Source organism: Pan troglodytes, chromosome 11 (assembly GCF_028858775.2).
Source record: "Pan troglodytes isolate AG18354 chromosome 11, NHGRI_mPanTro3-v2.0_pri, whole genome shotgun sequence".
NCBI lineage: Eukaryota > Metazoa > Chordata > Mammalia > Primates > Hominidae > Pan > Pan troglodytes.
In genome coordinates, this window is record NC_072409.2 from 82,228,448 (window position 1) to 82,244,991 (window position 16,544).

The 16,544-nt window shown below is 42.9% G+C and overlaps 1 protein-coding gene across 9 annotated transcripts in view; it reads right to left on the bottom strand.

Annotated features, from left to right (window-relative positions):
* PRSS3 (serine protease 3) overlaps positions 1–16,544 on the bottom strand; it is a 68,477-nt gene that overhangs the window by 26,248 nt on the left and 25,685 nt on the right. For 5 of the 9 annotated variants that reach the window (XM_054658773.1, XM_063788699.1, XM_063788698.1 and 2 more), the window contains one exon: positions 10,528–10,634. The exons of 3 other annotated variants lie outside the window; for them this stretch is intronic. In XM_054658773.1, coding sequence (XP_054514748.1) covers positions 10,528–10,634 — 107 coding nt within the window. Of the gene's footprint in view, positions 1–10,527; positions 10,635–11,668; positions 11,760–16,544 lie in introns of those variants that run through there. One more of the 9 variants, XM_063788703.1, reaches the window with a different exon arrangement.

Sequence of the window (16,544 nt, forward strand, 5' to 3'; positions counted from 1 at the left end):
TTTCCCTTATTTTAGAGGGGGGAAAGCAGGAAATGGTGAAAGAAGAGATGTCCAGATGAATGGAAGGATCAGAAAAAGGGGGAAGGTGAATTTTGTTTTTCTCCTCGAGTGCCTAGGCTTGGCAACCAGCACTCTCTAACATTACGTTGCTCCCACAGGTGGAGAGTTAAAGCAAATGTCTCCCAGTTTGTGGCGGCAGACACAAAATATATAGATCCCAAATACCCCAGAGAGCTTGGGCCTCTACTCAAGTTCCAACCACGTGTTTGAATGAATAAATTATATTTTATCTTTACTATGAGATGCTATATAACCATTAAAAAGAATGAATTGGAGGTATCCCAGCTGTCCTAGAAGGTTTTTCATGAGATGTTGGCGAGACAAGCAAGAAGAGCGACAAGAGCGAAACTCCGTCTCACAAAAAAATTAAAATAAAATAAAATTAGTATAATTAAAATTCTTTGTATCATTAAAATTCAGGCAACTCAGGCTCTGTCACAGTACAAGGTTAAGCCATTAGGTCATTCTTGAGTCCAGTGGCTCACAACGGGGACTGGTGGTGGCACTCTGGCTTCTCTGAGTGGAGACCAGGGACACTGCTGAACATCCTCCAAAGCACAGGATGGCCCCACAGCCAAGACTCTTGTGGCCCAGAGTATCAGCAATGTCGAGCCTGTGAGATCCTGCTCTCACCCAGGCCTGCTTCCCAAAACCCTTTAAGTCCTGAAGGGAGAAGACAGCAGGCTGCCTTCTTTCTGTTATTTAAATCCCACTTAACTCCCTCTTAGAGCATGTTCTTCTCCCTTTAAGACTAGCCCGGGGGCTGCGCGCGGTGGCTCACGCCTGTAATCCCAGCACATTGGGAGGCTGAGGTGGGTGGATCACCTGAGGTCAGGAATTCGAGACCAGGCTGGCCAACATGGTGAAACCCCATCTCTACTAAAAATGCAAAAATGAGCTGGGCATGGTGGCGGGCACCTGTAGTCCCAGCTAATCGGGAGGCTGAGGCATGAGAATAGCTTGAACCCAGGAGGCAGAGGTTACAGTGAGCTGAGATTGAGCCACTGCACTATAGCCTGGGTGATAAAGCAAGATTTAGTTTCAAAAAAAAAAAAAAAAAGGAAGAAACTAGCCTGGATAACATGGTGAAACTCCATTTCTACCAAAAAAAAAAAAAAAAAAAAAAAAAAAAAAAAAAAAAAGAAAAGAAAAGAAAAGAAGAGAAAAAAAATTAGCTGGGTGTGGTGGTGCGTGCCTGTAGTCCCAGCTACTCGGGAGGCTGAGGCTGCAGTGAGCCATGATTATGTCACTGCACTCCAGCCTGGGCAACAGAAGAGACCCTGTCTCAAAAAAAAAAAAAAGAAAAAAACAAAACCCAGTGCAGTGGCTCATGCCTGTAATCCCAGCACTTTGGGAGGCTGAGGCGGGCGGATTGCCTGAGGTCAAGAGTTCAAGACCAGCCTGGCCAACATAGTGAAACCCTGTCTGTTACTAAAAATACAAAAATCAGCCAGGCGTGGTGGTGGGCACCTGTAATCCCAGCTACTCAAGAGGCTGAGGCAGGAGAATCTCTTGAACCCAGTAGGCAGAGGTTGCAGTGAGCTGAGATCGCGCCACTGCACTCCAGCACTCCAGCCTGGGAGACAGAGCAAGACTCCATCTCAAAACAAAAAAAAAAAAGGAAAAGAAACCCCTCACTCTCACCAGTCTTCTCCTTCCCCAGCCCCATCTACATGTGGTGGAGACCAGCCAGGGCTGGTCTTAAAGGGAGAAGAGCATGCTCTAAGAGGGAGTAAGTGGGATTTCAATAACAAAGAAAGAAGGCAGCCTGTTCTCTTCTCTCTTCAGGACTAAAGGGCTTTGGGAAGCAGGCCTGGGTGAGAGCAGGATCTCACAGCCTCGGCATTGCTGATACTCTGGGCCACAGGGGTCTTTGTTGTGGGGCTGTCCTGTGCATTGCAGGGTGTCCAGCAGGCAGCTACCAGTCATTTTATATTTCTACAGGTTTGCCTTTCAATTCATAAATTGAATTATATAATATGTGGCCTTTTGTGACTGGCCCTTTCTGTTGGCACGATATTTCCCAGGTTTCTCCATGTTGTAAGCATGAATCAGCACTGAGTCCTTTTGATGGCTGAATGGTACTTCGTTGTGTGGGTACACCACATATACTGGTTGCTAGGGCTGGTAACACAGTACCACACACTGGGCAGATTAAACAATCATTTACATTCTCAGTTCTGGAGGCCTCTCTCCTTGGGTTGGAGGTGGCCATCTTCTCTCAGTGTCCTCACATAGTCATCCTCTTGTGTGTGTCTGTGTTCTTATGAGGACATTACTCATACTGCATTTGGGCCCCACCCTAATGATCTCATTTTAATTTAATTACTTCTTTAAAGATCTTATCTCAAAAGAGTCACATCCTGAGGTACTGGGAGATAAGACTTCAACATTTGAATCTGGAGAGAGCACACTCAGCCCATAACACCCTGTCCTCTGCTCCCTGAAAATCCATGTCGTTCTCATATGCAAAATACACTCATCCCCATCCCAACAGTGCCAGAAGTCTTAACCCAGACCAGCATCAACTGTAAGTCCAAAATCTCATGTAAGTATCGTCTAAACCAGGTATGGGTGAGATTTGAGGTATGGTTCATCCTGAGGCAAAATTCTTCTCCAGCTGTGAACCTTTACGACCAGACAAGAAATTATCTGCTTCCCAAACAGGACAGGCAGAGCATAGACATTTCTAGTTTAAAAGTGGGACATTGGAAAGAAGAAAGTGGTCATGGATCTCCTGTCCTGGAACCTGGTAGGGCAAATTCCGTTCAATTTTTTTTTTTTTTTTTGAGACAGAGTTTCATTTCACCCTTGTCGCCCAGGCTGGAGTGCAGTGGCACAATCTTGGCTCACTCCAACCTCTGCCTCCTGGGTTCAAGTGATTCTCCTGCCTCAGCCTCCCAAGTAGCTGGGATTACAGGCATGAGCCACCATGCAAGGCTATTTATATGAGACAGGATTTCACCATGTTGCCCAGTCTGGTCTCCAACTCCTGATCCACCTGCCTCAGCTTCCCAAAGTGTTGGGATTACAGGCGTGAGCCACCGCGCCCAGCCCAATTCCAAGGCTTGAGAATAATCCTTTTTAGCTCAGTGTTCTGTTGACTGGGTCCACAGGGTGGCCCTGCCTTCCAGGGCCATCACCCTGATTCCTCTACCCTAAATGGTGGCCCCAACCCTTGGTCCTGGGCTGGGGCATCCTGGCCTGCTGAAACCAAGGAAATGGCACCAGTCCTGCCCCTGAATCTGTGTGCCCTGGGCCCAAGGTGGCAGTAGCAACCTGGCAGATCTCTGAACTAGCTTCAGGGTCATTCTTCTCTTTCCTTTAAGGATAACTCATGATCATAGCCATATCGCTGTACTGGCTGGTCCTGCAGAATTCCAGAAGTCTGAGAATCTTCCTTCATTTCTTCCTATTTCTGTCTCCTTTGGTCCAAACTGGCAATGTCTGCTGGTATAAATTCTCAAAAACCTTGTTGGCCTCCTATGCAATCCATAGGGGGCGAGGCCATTTGACAAGAGGGCCCTCCACAGATGTTCCTGGGAAAACCACATCTCTGTTCCCGACTTGCTGAGTTGGTTGACTGTATCCATGCATCACATTGGCCATCTTTTCAGATGGGGGTTCAGCCACACCCTTGGTCTTTTCTCCAGAATGTGCTTTCTCATTTTTTGTAGAATGGATAGACTGAGAGTTTTCCAAAAGTTTTGGTTCCTTTTTTTCTAAAAATTCCTTTTTTAGTTTATCTCTCTCCTCTCATATTTTACTATGAGCAGCAAGAAGAAATCAGGCCACCTTCAGTATTTTGCTTAGAAATCTCCTCAGCTAAATATCCAAGTTCATCATTTATAAGTTCTGCTTTCCATGAAACATGAGAATCCAATTCAACAAATTTCTTTGCCACTGTATAACAAGGTCCATCTTTCTTCTAGTTTCTAATACCATGTTCTCATTTCTGTCCAAGTTCTCACCAGAAGTACCTTTAACATTCATATTTCAACCAACATGCTGTTCCTGATGATACATGTATTCTCTAAGATGATAGACGCATTTTCTTTTTCTTTTTTCTTTTTATTTTTTGTGGAGACGGAGTTTCTCTCTGTCACCCAGGCTGGAGTGCAGTGGCATGATCTTGGCTCACTGCAACCTCTGCCCCCCGGGCTCAAGCAATTATCCTGCCTCAGCTCCCCGAGTAGCTGGGACTACAGGTGCATGCCACCACACCTGGCTAAGTTTTGTATTTTAGTAGAGATGGGGTTTCACCATGTTGGCCAGGCTGGTCTCAAACTCCTGACCTCAGGTGATCCACCTGTCTTGGCCTCCCAGAGTGCTGGGATTACAGGTGTGAGCCACAGTGCCCAGCTGATAGGTGCTTTCTCTACAGCTCTGTTCTTTCTTTCTCAGTCCTCACTGGAATCACCTTCAATGTCCACATTTCTGTTGTTGTTTTTTTTTTTTCCTTTGAGTCTCGCTCTATTGCCCAGGCTGGAGTGCTGTGGTGGTGCTATCTCAGCTCACTGTAACCTCTGCCTCTCAGGTTCAAGCAATTCTTCTGCCTCAGCCTCCTGAGTAGCTGGGATTACAGGCACATGCCACCACGCCTGGCTAATTTTTGTAATTTTAGTAGAGACGGGGTTTCACCATGTTGGCCAGGCTGGTCTTGAACTCCTGACCTCAAGTTATCCACCCGCCTCAGCCTCCCAAAGTACTGGGATTACAGGCGTGAGCCACAGTGCCCAGCTAATGTCCACATTTCTATCAACAGTCTCTTTAAGGCAATTTAGGCCTTTTCCAACATGCACCTCCAAACTCTTCCAGCCCTTACTCACTGTTTAGTTCCAAAGCCACGTCTGCTCACCAGCACCCTATTTCTTGGTACCCAAATCTGTACTGTTTGCCAGGGCTGCTGTAACAAAGGCCCACAGACTGGGGGACTTAAACCACAGCCATTTATCTTCTAACAGTTCTGGAAGCTGGAAGTCTGAGACCAATGCGTTGGCAGAATGGGTTTCTTCTGAGGCCTCTCTCCTGGGCTTGCAGATGACCGCCTTCACCCTGTGTCTTCAGATGGTCTTCTTTCTGTGTGTGTCTGTGTCTAAAGTTCCTTTTTTTTTCAGACAGAGGTTCGCTCTTGTTGCCCAGGCTGGAGTGCAGTGGCACAATCTTGGCTCACTGCAACCTCCGCCTCCTGGGTTCAAGTGATTCTCCTGCCTCAGCCTCCTGAGTAGCTGGGATTACAGGTGTCTGCAACCACGCCTGACTAATTTTTTGTATTTTTAGTAGAGACGGGGTTTCACCATGTTGGCCAGGCTGGTCTGGAACTCCTGAGCTCAGGTGATCCACCCGCCTTGGCCTCCCAAAGTGCTGGGATTACGGGTGTGAGTCACCGCGCCCGGCCCTAAAGTTCCTCTTAAAGGATATCAGTCATATTGGATTACTGTCCTAATGACCTCATTTTAACTTGATTACTTCTTTAAAGACCCTATCTCCAAACACAGGCATATTCTGAGGCACTGGAGGTGAGGACTTCGTCACATACACTTGGAGGTGGGGGAGACAAAATTCTGCCCATAACGCCATATGTTATTTATCCATTCATCAATTCACACTTACATTTCCCTTTATTTTTTACATTTTCTGTTTATTTTTTGAGACAGAGTCTCCCTCTGTCGGGCCAGGCTGGTCTCGAACTCCTGATCTCAGGTGATCCACCTGCCTCAGCCTCCCAAATTGCTGGGATTACAGGTGTGAGCCACCAGGCTTGGCCAATTAACACATTTCCTTTTATAGATTTAATTACTAAATCACTGTGAAAAATAACTCTCAGGTGTATAACAAGCTACAACTATTTCAACAACTTTACTAAGTTTTTTTACTTTTTATTTCTGTGACAGTTTTTCCTGATGGCTCTGAAAGTCACCCTAAGATGGTTCTCCGTACTTTATTGCCATTACTCTTCTACTTAAAAAAAAAAAAAAAATCCACCATGTAATTTACATACCATAAAATTTATCCTTTTAAGGTGTTTAATTTGGTATTTTTTGGTTTACTAACAGTTGTGCAACCATTATTGCTATCTAATTTTATATAAAATTACAACTATTCAATTTTAAAATGCTTTTACCAACCCCCAAAGAAATCCCATACACATTGATAGTCATTCCCATTTCCCGCCAGCACCCCCAGCCCCTGGCAATCAGTAATACGCTTTCCGTCTCTGTGGATTTGCCTAATTTAGACAGTTTATATAAATTAAATCATACAAGATGCAGCCTCTTTCCCTCAGCATAATGTTTTCAAGATTCATTCATGGTATAGCATGTATCAGCACTTCATTCCTTTATTTATTTATTTATTTATTTATTTGAGACAGAGTCTTGCTCTGTCGCCCAGGCTGGAGTGCAGTGGTGCGATCTCTGCTCACTGCAAGCTCCACCTCCTCGGTTCACGCCATTCTCCTGCCTCAGCCTCCCGAGTAGCTGGGACTACAGGCGCCTGCCACCATGCCCAGCTAATTTTTTGTATTTTTAGTAGAAACGGGGTTTCACCGTGTTAGCCAGGATGGTCTTGATTTCCTGACCTTGTGATCCACCCATCTCGGCCTCCCAAAGTGCTGGGATTACAGGCGTGAGCCACCGCCCCCGGCTCCTTTTTTTTTTTTTTTTTTTTTTTTTGAGACGGAATCTGGCTCTGTTGCCCAGGCTAGAGTGCGTGGCGTGGTCTCGGCTCACTGCAACCTCTACCTCCCGGGTTCAAGCGATTCTCCTGCCTCAGCCTCCCGAGTAGTTGGGATTACAAGCGCTCGCCAGTATGCCTGGTTAATTTTTATATTTATGGTAGAGATGGGGTTTCACCATATTGGCCAGGCTGATCTCGAACTGGTGACCTCGTGATCTGCCTGCCTTGGCCCCCAAAGTGCTGGGATTACAGGTGTGGGCCACCACGCCCGGCTACTTCATTCCTTTTTATGGCCAAATAATATTCCATTGTGTGGATGTGTCACATTTTATTTATTCACTTGTTAGTAGATGGACGTTTGAATTGTTATGAATAATGATGCTGTGAACAACTGCATGTTTTTGTGTGTATAGATGTTTTCATTTCTCTTGGATATGCAGTAGTCTCCCCTTATCCATGGATTTGCTTTCTGCAGTTTCAGTTACCTGCAGTCAACTGTGGTCCAAAACCATTAAATCAAAACTTCAAGAAACAAATAATTTAGAAATTTTAAATTGCACACCATTCTGAGTAGCATAAGGAAATTTCATGCCATCCCACCCTGGATATGAATCATCGCTTTCTCCAGCATAACCATTAGTCACTTAGTAAGCTGTCTGGATTATCAGGTTGACTGTCATGGTATCACAGTGCTTGTGTTCACATAACCCTTATTTTACCTAATGGCTCCAAAATGAAAAAGTAGCGATGCTGGCAGTTTGAATATGCCAAAGAGAAGTTGTCAAGTGTTTTGTTTAAGTGGAAACATGAAAGTTCTTAATAACGAAAGAAAAAAATAGTATGCTGAGGTTGCTAAGATCTACAGTAAAAATGAATCTTCATCCATGAAATTGTGAGCAGTATATTGTTGTAATTGTTCTAGTACACATATAGTTCTAATATAGTCCAACTATTATTGTTAATCTCTTACTATACCTAATTTATATAAGCTTTATCATAGGTATATACATCTAGGAAAAAACATAGTGTATATAAAGTTTGGAACTAACTATCCATGGTTTTAGCATCCACTGGGGGTCTTGGAACATATCCCCTGCAGATAAAGGGTGATGACTGTATACCTAGGAGTGGAATACTTGGTCAGATGGTAACTCTATGTTTAACATTTTGAGAAACTGTCAGACTTTTCAAAAGTGGCTAGACCCTTTCACAATCCCACCAGCAATGTGTTAGAGTTCCAGTTTCTTCACATCTTTGCCAACACTTGTTATGTCTTTTTTCATTTAGCCATTCTAGTGGGTATGAAGTGGTATTTTGTTGTTTTGTTTCCCTAATGATTAGTGATGTTGAGCATCTTTTCATGTGCTTATTGGGCACATGGAGAAATGCCTACTCAAATACATTGCCCATTTTAATTGGATTACTTGTATATTATTGAGTTGTAATAGTTCTTTGTTCTAGATACAGGTTTCTTAACAGATATATTATTTGCAAATATTTTCTCCCATTCTGTGAGTTGTCTTTTCTTGATGCTGTCCTTGAAGCACAGAAGCTTGTAATTTTGATGAAGTCCAATTTATCTGTTTTTTTCTTTTGTTTGTGCTTTTGACGTTATATCCAAGAAACCACTGCTTAACCAAAGGTCAGAAAACCCACTTCTATGTTTTCTTCTAAGAATTGTAGTTTTAGCTCTTATATTTATGTTTCTGATCTATTTATTTATTTTTTGAGACTGAATTTTGCTCATCTCCCAGGCTGGAGTGCAATGGTGCAATCTCGGCTCACTGCAACCTTCGCCTCCTACATTCAAGCGATTCTCCCGCCTCAGCCTCCTGAGTATCTGGGATTACAGGAATGCGCCACCACACCTGGATAATTTTGTATTTTTAATAGAGACAAGGTTTCACCATGTTGGCCAGGCTGGTCTAGAACTGCTAACCTCAGGTGATTCAGCCTTGGCTTCCCAAAGTGCTGGGATTACGGGTGTGAACCACTGCACCTGACCTCTGATCTATTTTGACTTAACTTTTGTATATGGTGTGAGGTAGGAATCCAACTTTATTCTTTCACATGTGAATATCCAAGTGTCCCAGCCATTTGTTAATAAGACTATTCTTTTTCCCTATTGAATTGTCTTGGCATCTTGTCTATCCTTCTACTCTTAAAAGTAGATTTCATCAACTCTTTACAGAAGGACCTTGCCTATAGCCAGCTCAAACTGTGAATCAGAAGACTGATTAATTAAACTATTATGATTCACATAAAAATAATTTACTAGAGTATACAGACAACACTCATAACAATGAAAACAAAGGGAAGATTCTTATTCAGCCTGGAGGAAATAGGAGAAAGATTATAGAGGGTAGTGTCATGAAAGCTTCCTGGAAAAACACACAGGCATTAGTCAGGTAGTGTGGGCAGAGTTCTAGTCAGAGCAAATAACACATGCAAAGGCTGAGAGGCAGTTGCAGCCAATCGTCCATATGGTGGGAGTGAACTAGATAATGTCACTTACTCTCTTTACCCTATATCATTTCCACCTTCTTTAGCAAGCAAAACCACATGTAATTCTCTTGCATGGATAGAATGCATTAAATCTTAAAATTTTGTTAGACTGGGACTGACCAAAAGAATATACTTAAAAGTAAAATCAAACAGACATTATGGTCCTATGTGCCCAAGAGTCTCAGGGAAAGGATAGAAACCAGCTCACACATGGGCCTTAGGAAGGCTGAGTTAGAAAAGCCTTAAGTCAACTGTTGTCTTAGTTTCAGTACATTCTATTTCCTACATCTTCCTAAAGGAAACCGAATTCCTAAATTTTCCTTTAAGGAGGAATATAGTCACATAATAGAATATGAACTATGTAGTGTCAGACCTAAGTTCAATCCTGGTTTTGCCACTTTTACTGGTAAGACCTTGGACAAGTTCTCTAATGTCTCTGAATCTCAGTACTCCTCCTTCTAAAACAGGGACATTAATACCACCTTGGAGGGATCCTGTGAGGCTTACCTGAAAATGTCTAGCAGCTGACTAGAATACATGTTTAATAAGTGTTAGCTTCCTCTCTAGTCTGGTGCTCGTACACTATTCCCGCAATAATAGGGGAGAGACTTGGGCTTCTCTCCTGGAAGAATATATTTTGACCTAAAGTTGCTGTTCTTTGCTTTTGAGTAGCTGACCCTAAATGGGCAGAATTACTGTTTAACATCACATAATCCTAGAGAGGGCAGTGGCTGAGCATAACTTTTTAATGGGAATGAGACATGTGTTTGGTCAGTAAGGAAGTAGGTTATAGGGTGATCATAGAATATTATTTTCATCGTTTTTGTACATTCTGAATCTGTCCTTGCCAGCACGAACTCTCAGGTGGCTTCTGGTCTGGGTTTGCTTTGGAATACCTGACTCAGCTTTTTGTAACTCTGCAAATAACAAGGTTAATACCTCTTCGTGTTCTATGAGCTGCTTAGTAACAGAATGCAGGGGATGCAGAGAGTTCTGTGTTGAAAGTCCTCCATTGCTCACAGGTGGATGTGACTGTGGCCGCAGTCCTGAACTTCAGTTATGTCACGTCCCTGCTCTACAGTGGGCTCAGGGGCCTGAGGAGGTCCAGAGTCTATCCCCGTCTTTAGAATTTGACAGCTACTGCCATCATTGTTATTTCCTGTATGGGAAGTTCTTTGGAACAGCACGGTCAGAAGGAGTAAGACCAGAAAGAGTCTGAAGCTTGTTCTGGCACGATTTCACCATGATATGGAACACAATTACTATGAAAAAGAACTCTGTTACCTCCCAGCTCATTTTGGTTCCTGATCAGAAGATAGTCTGAGCCCCGATGTCTCTCTCTTTCTAAAATTTTCCATATGAGCCAATTAAATACAGGATTCTTCTGGGTGCTAAGGAAATAATATAATGGATAATGATAAAATGAATAGTTTTATCTGCAAGGAGTTTATAATCTAGTAGAGAGCTGTATACAGTCAGGTGCCGCATAATGCCATTTTGGTTAATAACAGACGGCATGTATGATGGTGGCCCCATAAGATTATAATACCTTTTTTTTTTCTTTTTTTTGAGACAAGGTCTCACTCTGTCACCCAGGCTGGAGTGCAGTGGCACGATCTCAACTCACTGCAACCTCCGTCCCCAGGGTTCAAGTGATCCTCCTGCCTCAGCTTCCTGAGTAGCTGGGACTACAGGTGTGCACCACCACGCTTGGCTAATTATTTTATTTTATTTTTGAGGCGGAGTTTCGCTCTTGTTGCCCAGGCTAGAGTGCAATGGCGTGATCTCAGCTCATGGCAACCTCCACCTTCCGGGTTCAAGCTATTCTCCTGTCTCAGCCTCCCCAGTAGCTGGGATTACAGGCAAGCACCACCACGCCTGGCTAATTTTGTAATTTTAGTAGAGGCAGGGTTTCTCCATGTTGGTCAGGCTGGTCTCGAACTTCCAACCTCACATGATCTGCCCGCCTCCACCTCCCAAAGTGCTGGGATTACAGGTGTAAGCCACTGCACCTGGCCATAATACCGTATGTTTAATGCATGTTTTCCATGTTTAGATACACACATACTTACCACTGTGCTATAACTGCCTACAGTGTGTGGTACAGTAACGTGCTGTACAGGTTTGAAGTCAATTCTTGGAAAAAGTGCTCACGCCTACAGACTCCCTTCAGCATCTGCTAACAGTGCGTATGCTCAGTACTGACAGTATACACCGCATAGCCTAGATGTGTAGTAGGCTATGCCATTTGGGTTTGTATAAGTACACTCTAGGATGTCCACACAACAAAATCGCCTAACAACCCATTTCTCAGAACATGTCCCTGTCGTTAAGTGCCACATGACAATACTTGTGAAAGACTGATTGTCCTGGGACGTACTGGTAGCAGTCCTAGCACATAGCACACAAAGTGGGTAACTCTCACCTGAGAAACTGGGTAGGCCTCACAGAGGGGGAGGCATTTGATCTGGGCCTTTCTTCAAACTGTCATGAAAATTAGGCAGTTTTGCTGGATCCTGAATTCGAGATTGAAAAACAAATTGGACTAAATTCTATTTTCTCACTATCTAACAAGAACACTGGCCACTGAGTCAGAATACCTGGGTCCTAGCCTGAATGCTGCTAGGAATTCACTCTGTGACCTTGAGCAAGACACATTGCCTCTCAGGGTCCTAATTTTTTTTTTTTTTTTTTTTTGTGACAGAGTCTTGCTGTGTCCCCCAGACTGGAGTGCAGTGGCATGATCTCGGCTCACTGCAACCTCCACCTTCTGGGTTCACGGCATTCTCTGGCCTCAACCTCCTGAGTAACTGGGACTATAGACGCCCGCCATCACACCCAGCTAATTTTTTGTATTTTTAGTAGAGATGGGGTTTCACTGTGTTAGCCAGGATGGTCTCGATCTCCTGACCTCATGATCCGCCAGCCTCGGCCTCCCAAAGTGCTGGGATTACAGGCGTGAGCCACCGCACCCGGCCTCTTTATTTGTTAAATAGGGAGTTTGGAAGAGGGACTCTCCATGGCTCTTCCAAATTCTGAAACCCCTTTATGTCTTTGCTCCTCATTAATACATCATAAAAACAAAATGCAGAAGTTGGAGCAAGTTTTAGTCATGGAGAAAGGAGGATGAAACTAAGGCTATGGCTATTACCTACAAAGAAGCAGTTACCAGTTGCCACCTCAGCATACATTAGAGTGAAAGGACATCTCTGGACTTCAAAGGTGGGCTTAGTTTTCAAACAACCAAAAAAAAAAAAAAAACCTTACATATATTTCAGTAATTAACACTATCCTTAACTCAGCCATGTGAAAGAATACATTTAGTTCAGAATTCTCTTTCTGGGTGCTCAAGGAAAATAATGGAAAGATCACTCCAAAGTCATGGAGTCAAATTTCCGAGATGCCAGGCCACTAAGGAACATTTCTTCAAGGCTTGGGCTCTCTGCCTTCTCCACCTCTTAGAAAAAGTGCTCAAGCTTACAAACAGACTCCTTCCTTCCTTCCCTCAGCATCCACTGCCAGTGGGCTTGTTCAGCACTGACATTAGTGAGCAGGCAGAGGCTGGGCCTTCCACTTTACTCAACAATCCTCCTTGCATAAGCCCTTACTTCCGTTTCCTCTTCCCCTTGCAAGAACTCTCATGCACACCCATGGATTAATCACCACTTGCACAGTGGTGACTCCCACAACTTCATCTCTAGCTCTGACCTTGTCTCTAAGTCTCAGACTCATAGATCCAACAACCTGCTGAATAGACAGACATGCACATAAACATACAGATGTTTCTTAGACACCTCAAGTCAGTATGTCCAAGACTGAATTCACCATCTTTTTTCCCCACCAAATCGGCTTCTCTTCTCATATCCCAAACTTGGGTGATGGCTTAACGTCCAGTCACCCAGAAAGCCAGAATCCTGGGAGTCATTCTGGACTCTTCTCCCCTCACCATTGCCCCCAAAGACACCAAAATTCTGCTAAATTTGCTTCCCCAAGTATCCTGGTATTTTCTCTTTCCCTTCTGTGCCTGCGGCAATGATCTCATTTGGGCTCTCATTGTCTTTTTCCTAAACACTGCGAGGCCTCTAGTCCTGCTGTCCATGAATTCTTCTTCCACCCCGCAGCCAGTCATCCACCTTCCGTGTATATCTGACTACCCTACTGGAGGATGGAAAATGTTCCATTGGCTAACCAGCAGCCTGTGGAGGGGTCCACATCCCCTTGCATTGTGTATACCTGAATGTGGCTCCTCTCCAGCGTCACCTCCCAATTCTTCCCACCGTGAACCTGACAGTGTCCCCTTTGCTGATGTTGTCCCCTCTAAATTGCATGTCCTTTTCATTCCTCTTACTTGGTTTCCGTTTTTAGGCCTTATCTCCTGCAGGAAGCCTCTGTGAGTCTCCAGGCTGGGCTAAGTGCCCCACCTGTGTGTTTTCAAAGGACCTTATACATACCATGATTTTTATCACTTACCATGTTATATTAAAATTATATAGTGACATATGTCTTGCCCATTAGTCTACAGAATCTTCAAGAGCAGAGACCTTATCATCTCCATCATAAACTAGCACAAGCTTGATATATAATAATAGTTCTTAAACTGAACTAAACTGATGAGCTTAGCCTTAATCTTGAATCAAGAGAACACCATCTCCTAAATCTAGCCATTGGTAAAATTGTTGGTACCATCACTATTTTCGTACAATTCTTAGAGCTAGGTAAGTCCTTTGATTTCTACTACTGTGTCTCACAGACTAGCATATGTGCGAATCCTCTCCCCCCAGATGATATCTGAAATCACAAGATGAACATAATCCTGGAGTATCAATTTCACCTGAAGATTCTGGAAAAATGATTTTCATTTGAAAACAGATACAGACATATTTTGGGGTAGCATAAATTTTTTAGTATTAAGAGAGACTGCACTTATGTCAGGCTGTTCTCAGCCAAGTCTCCAGGTCCCTGGGAGTTTAGATTCTATTGTTACTGCTGATGATTAAGAAACACTAATCTACAGATCACTGTTTTGCACTGTAGTTTAGTTACGTTCTAAAGCCTCCCATAGAGAAATAAACAGTCCCAGTGAGACCAGAGCAGGAGCTGTCTCAGTAATGGCCAGAAGAGAGAGACTTTCATCATGGGTCTGAGTTAGGTTTGAAAAGATGTCTGTCTGATTGACAGGTAGGTATTCTGAAATCAGCACAACAATGTGCTTTGTATAATGTATAAAATATGCCAGATTGTAGATCAATGTAGGGGAGGAGGCAGAAAAATGACCATTAGAACAGATCAAAGAGAAGCTCTGGATCAAAGTAGAGGCCGATCAAAGACACTGGAAGGAAGGGAAGGGCACTACAGTCAAGGGATGGAACATGAGGAAAAAAATAATCCAAACTGAACTGTGGCTCAGGAGGGACTCGATGCAGGGTGGTTGGTGATAACCTAAGAAATAATTAGATATTTAGTAAGGTGATATGGGAGTTTTGAATCCTGGAAATTCTACTTAGAGTCCTAGTAGTTAGAGATCTTTCAAGTTTGTTTTCTTATAGCTATTCCATACCATCAGATTTGAGAATGAGGTAGCATCATCCAAGAGGTGGTGACATAAAAGGATGTAAGAGAAACAGAGGAAATAGCAAGGGGACAGGTAGGAAGGGCTAGTTTAAAACAGATAATAGGGTCAATTTAAGTCAACTAACATTTATCAAGTGCCTATTATGCATAAGGCACTGTTCTGGGTGATGGAGTTGCAGAGGTGACAAGCCTGGGCCCGTGCTGTCAGGGAGTTTGCAGTCTTTGTTGAAGTCGCCTAAGAAGGAAAAGCTAACAGCAAAAAATCCAGGGTCTAATGGGCAGGCTTTCCAAGTGAGAGGCCTTAGGAAGCTAAAGCAGGAACCATTCCTATCAAACGTAGTATCTGTTCCCTTCACGTGATCTAAACCTTTCCCAGGGAAAAAAAAAAAAAAGATGAATCTGCTCCAAGTTTTGATGATCACTGTGGGGCTGTACAAGGGAAAAATTGCATGGATTTGGAGGGTGACCTTCAAGGGCAGAAATTCTGTCCCAAATTCTAGAGGTATTAGAAAAATGTTTTCCCAATATAATCGATATTTTGCAAATGGTTATCAAAAAGTAAATTAGTTGTACATGTAATTCAAAGAGTTTTCATTCCCTGGTATCTCAGAGCTTTTTCAATAGAAAAGAAAACGTGGAGAACATCAGCAACTTCAAAGTGGAGGCCGAGTCAAGGACACATTTCCCATTTTGAATCCTAGACCTCCACCTATCCACCTTACAACAAGAACCTCTGCTGTTAAGCAGATGACATAATACATACATCTAAGTTATTATGTGACTTTTCTCAAACAGGAATAAATGGCTAGAAATGAGATCTTTCTACAGAGAAACCCATTATATGTACTAGAAAGCACTAGAGACAGATGATAAGCCATCAAGAAGGCTTTCTCTGCCTAACCACCCTACAGTGAAGCCAGCCAACTTACAAAGCATGCTCACAGATGATGCACAGCATCCCTAAACATGTATAAAACTTCCAACATGAAAGGCAGGCCAAAAGCAACATTAAAAGTCACTTTGAAAATAGACACAGACATTGTAGGTAGCTGAAGAAAACTTTTAAAATGTAGAAAAAGTACTGAGTTAATATTCTCAGAGAAATAAGAGAAGATACTGCACTCATGAAATGAGAACAGGATATGGTAAAAACCATTTAGAAGACCACACCTCTCGCCAATAAAAGCTCCTGATAATTAAAAATGTAATGGTAGAATGTAAACATTTAATAGCAGTGTTGGAAGATTTATTAGAACTAAAAAACATGGGATTTTTTTAAAATAAAAAAGATAAAATCACAAGACAAATCCAAGAGATCCCATTTGCAGATTCAGTCTAAGTAATTTAAGTTTCAGAAAGAAAGAACGAGAAAATTATATAACAGAAGAAAACCACTCAGAACCGAAGAATGTAATTTTTGGATTGAAAAGACCTATAAAATACCTAGGACAGTGACTGATACCTCCCTGTATCTCCCTGCCAAAAAATCCCACCCCAACATTAAATAACAGCATCATGAAATATCAGAATATGAACAACAAAGAAAACCCTACAAATGCCCAGAGATTAAAACAAAATACAAGGGATCAGGAATTAGAATGGCATCAGCTTCTCAACAGCACCGTAAGAAAATAGAATAAAATAGAGAAATGTTTTCAAAATTCGGACAGGAAATGATTTCTGATTAATATCCCATACCCAGCCAAACCAGCAATCAAGTGTGAAGGAAG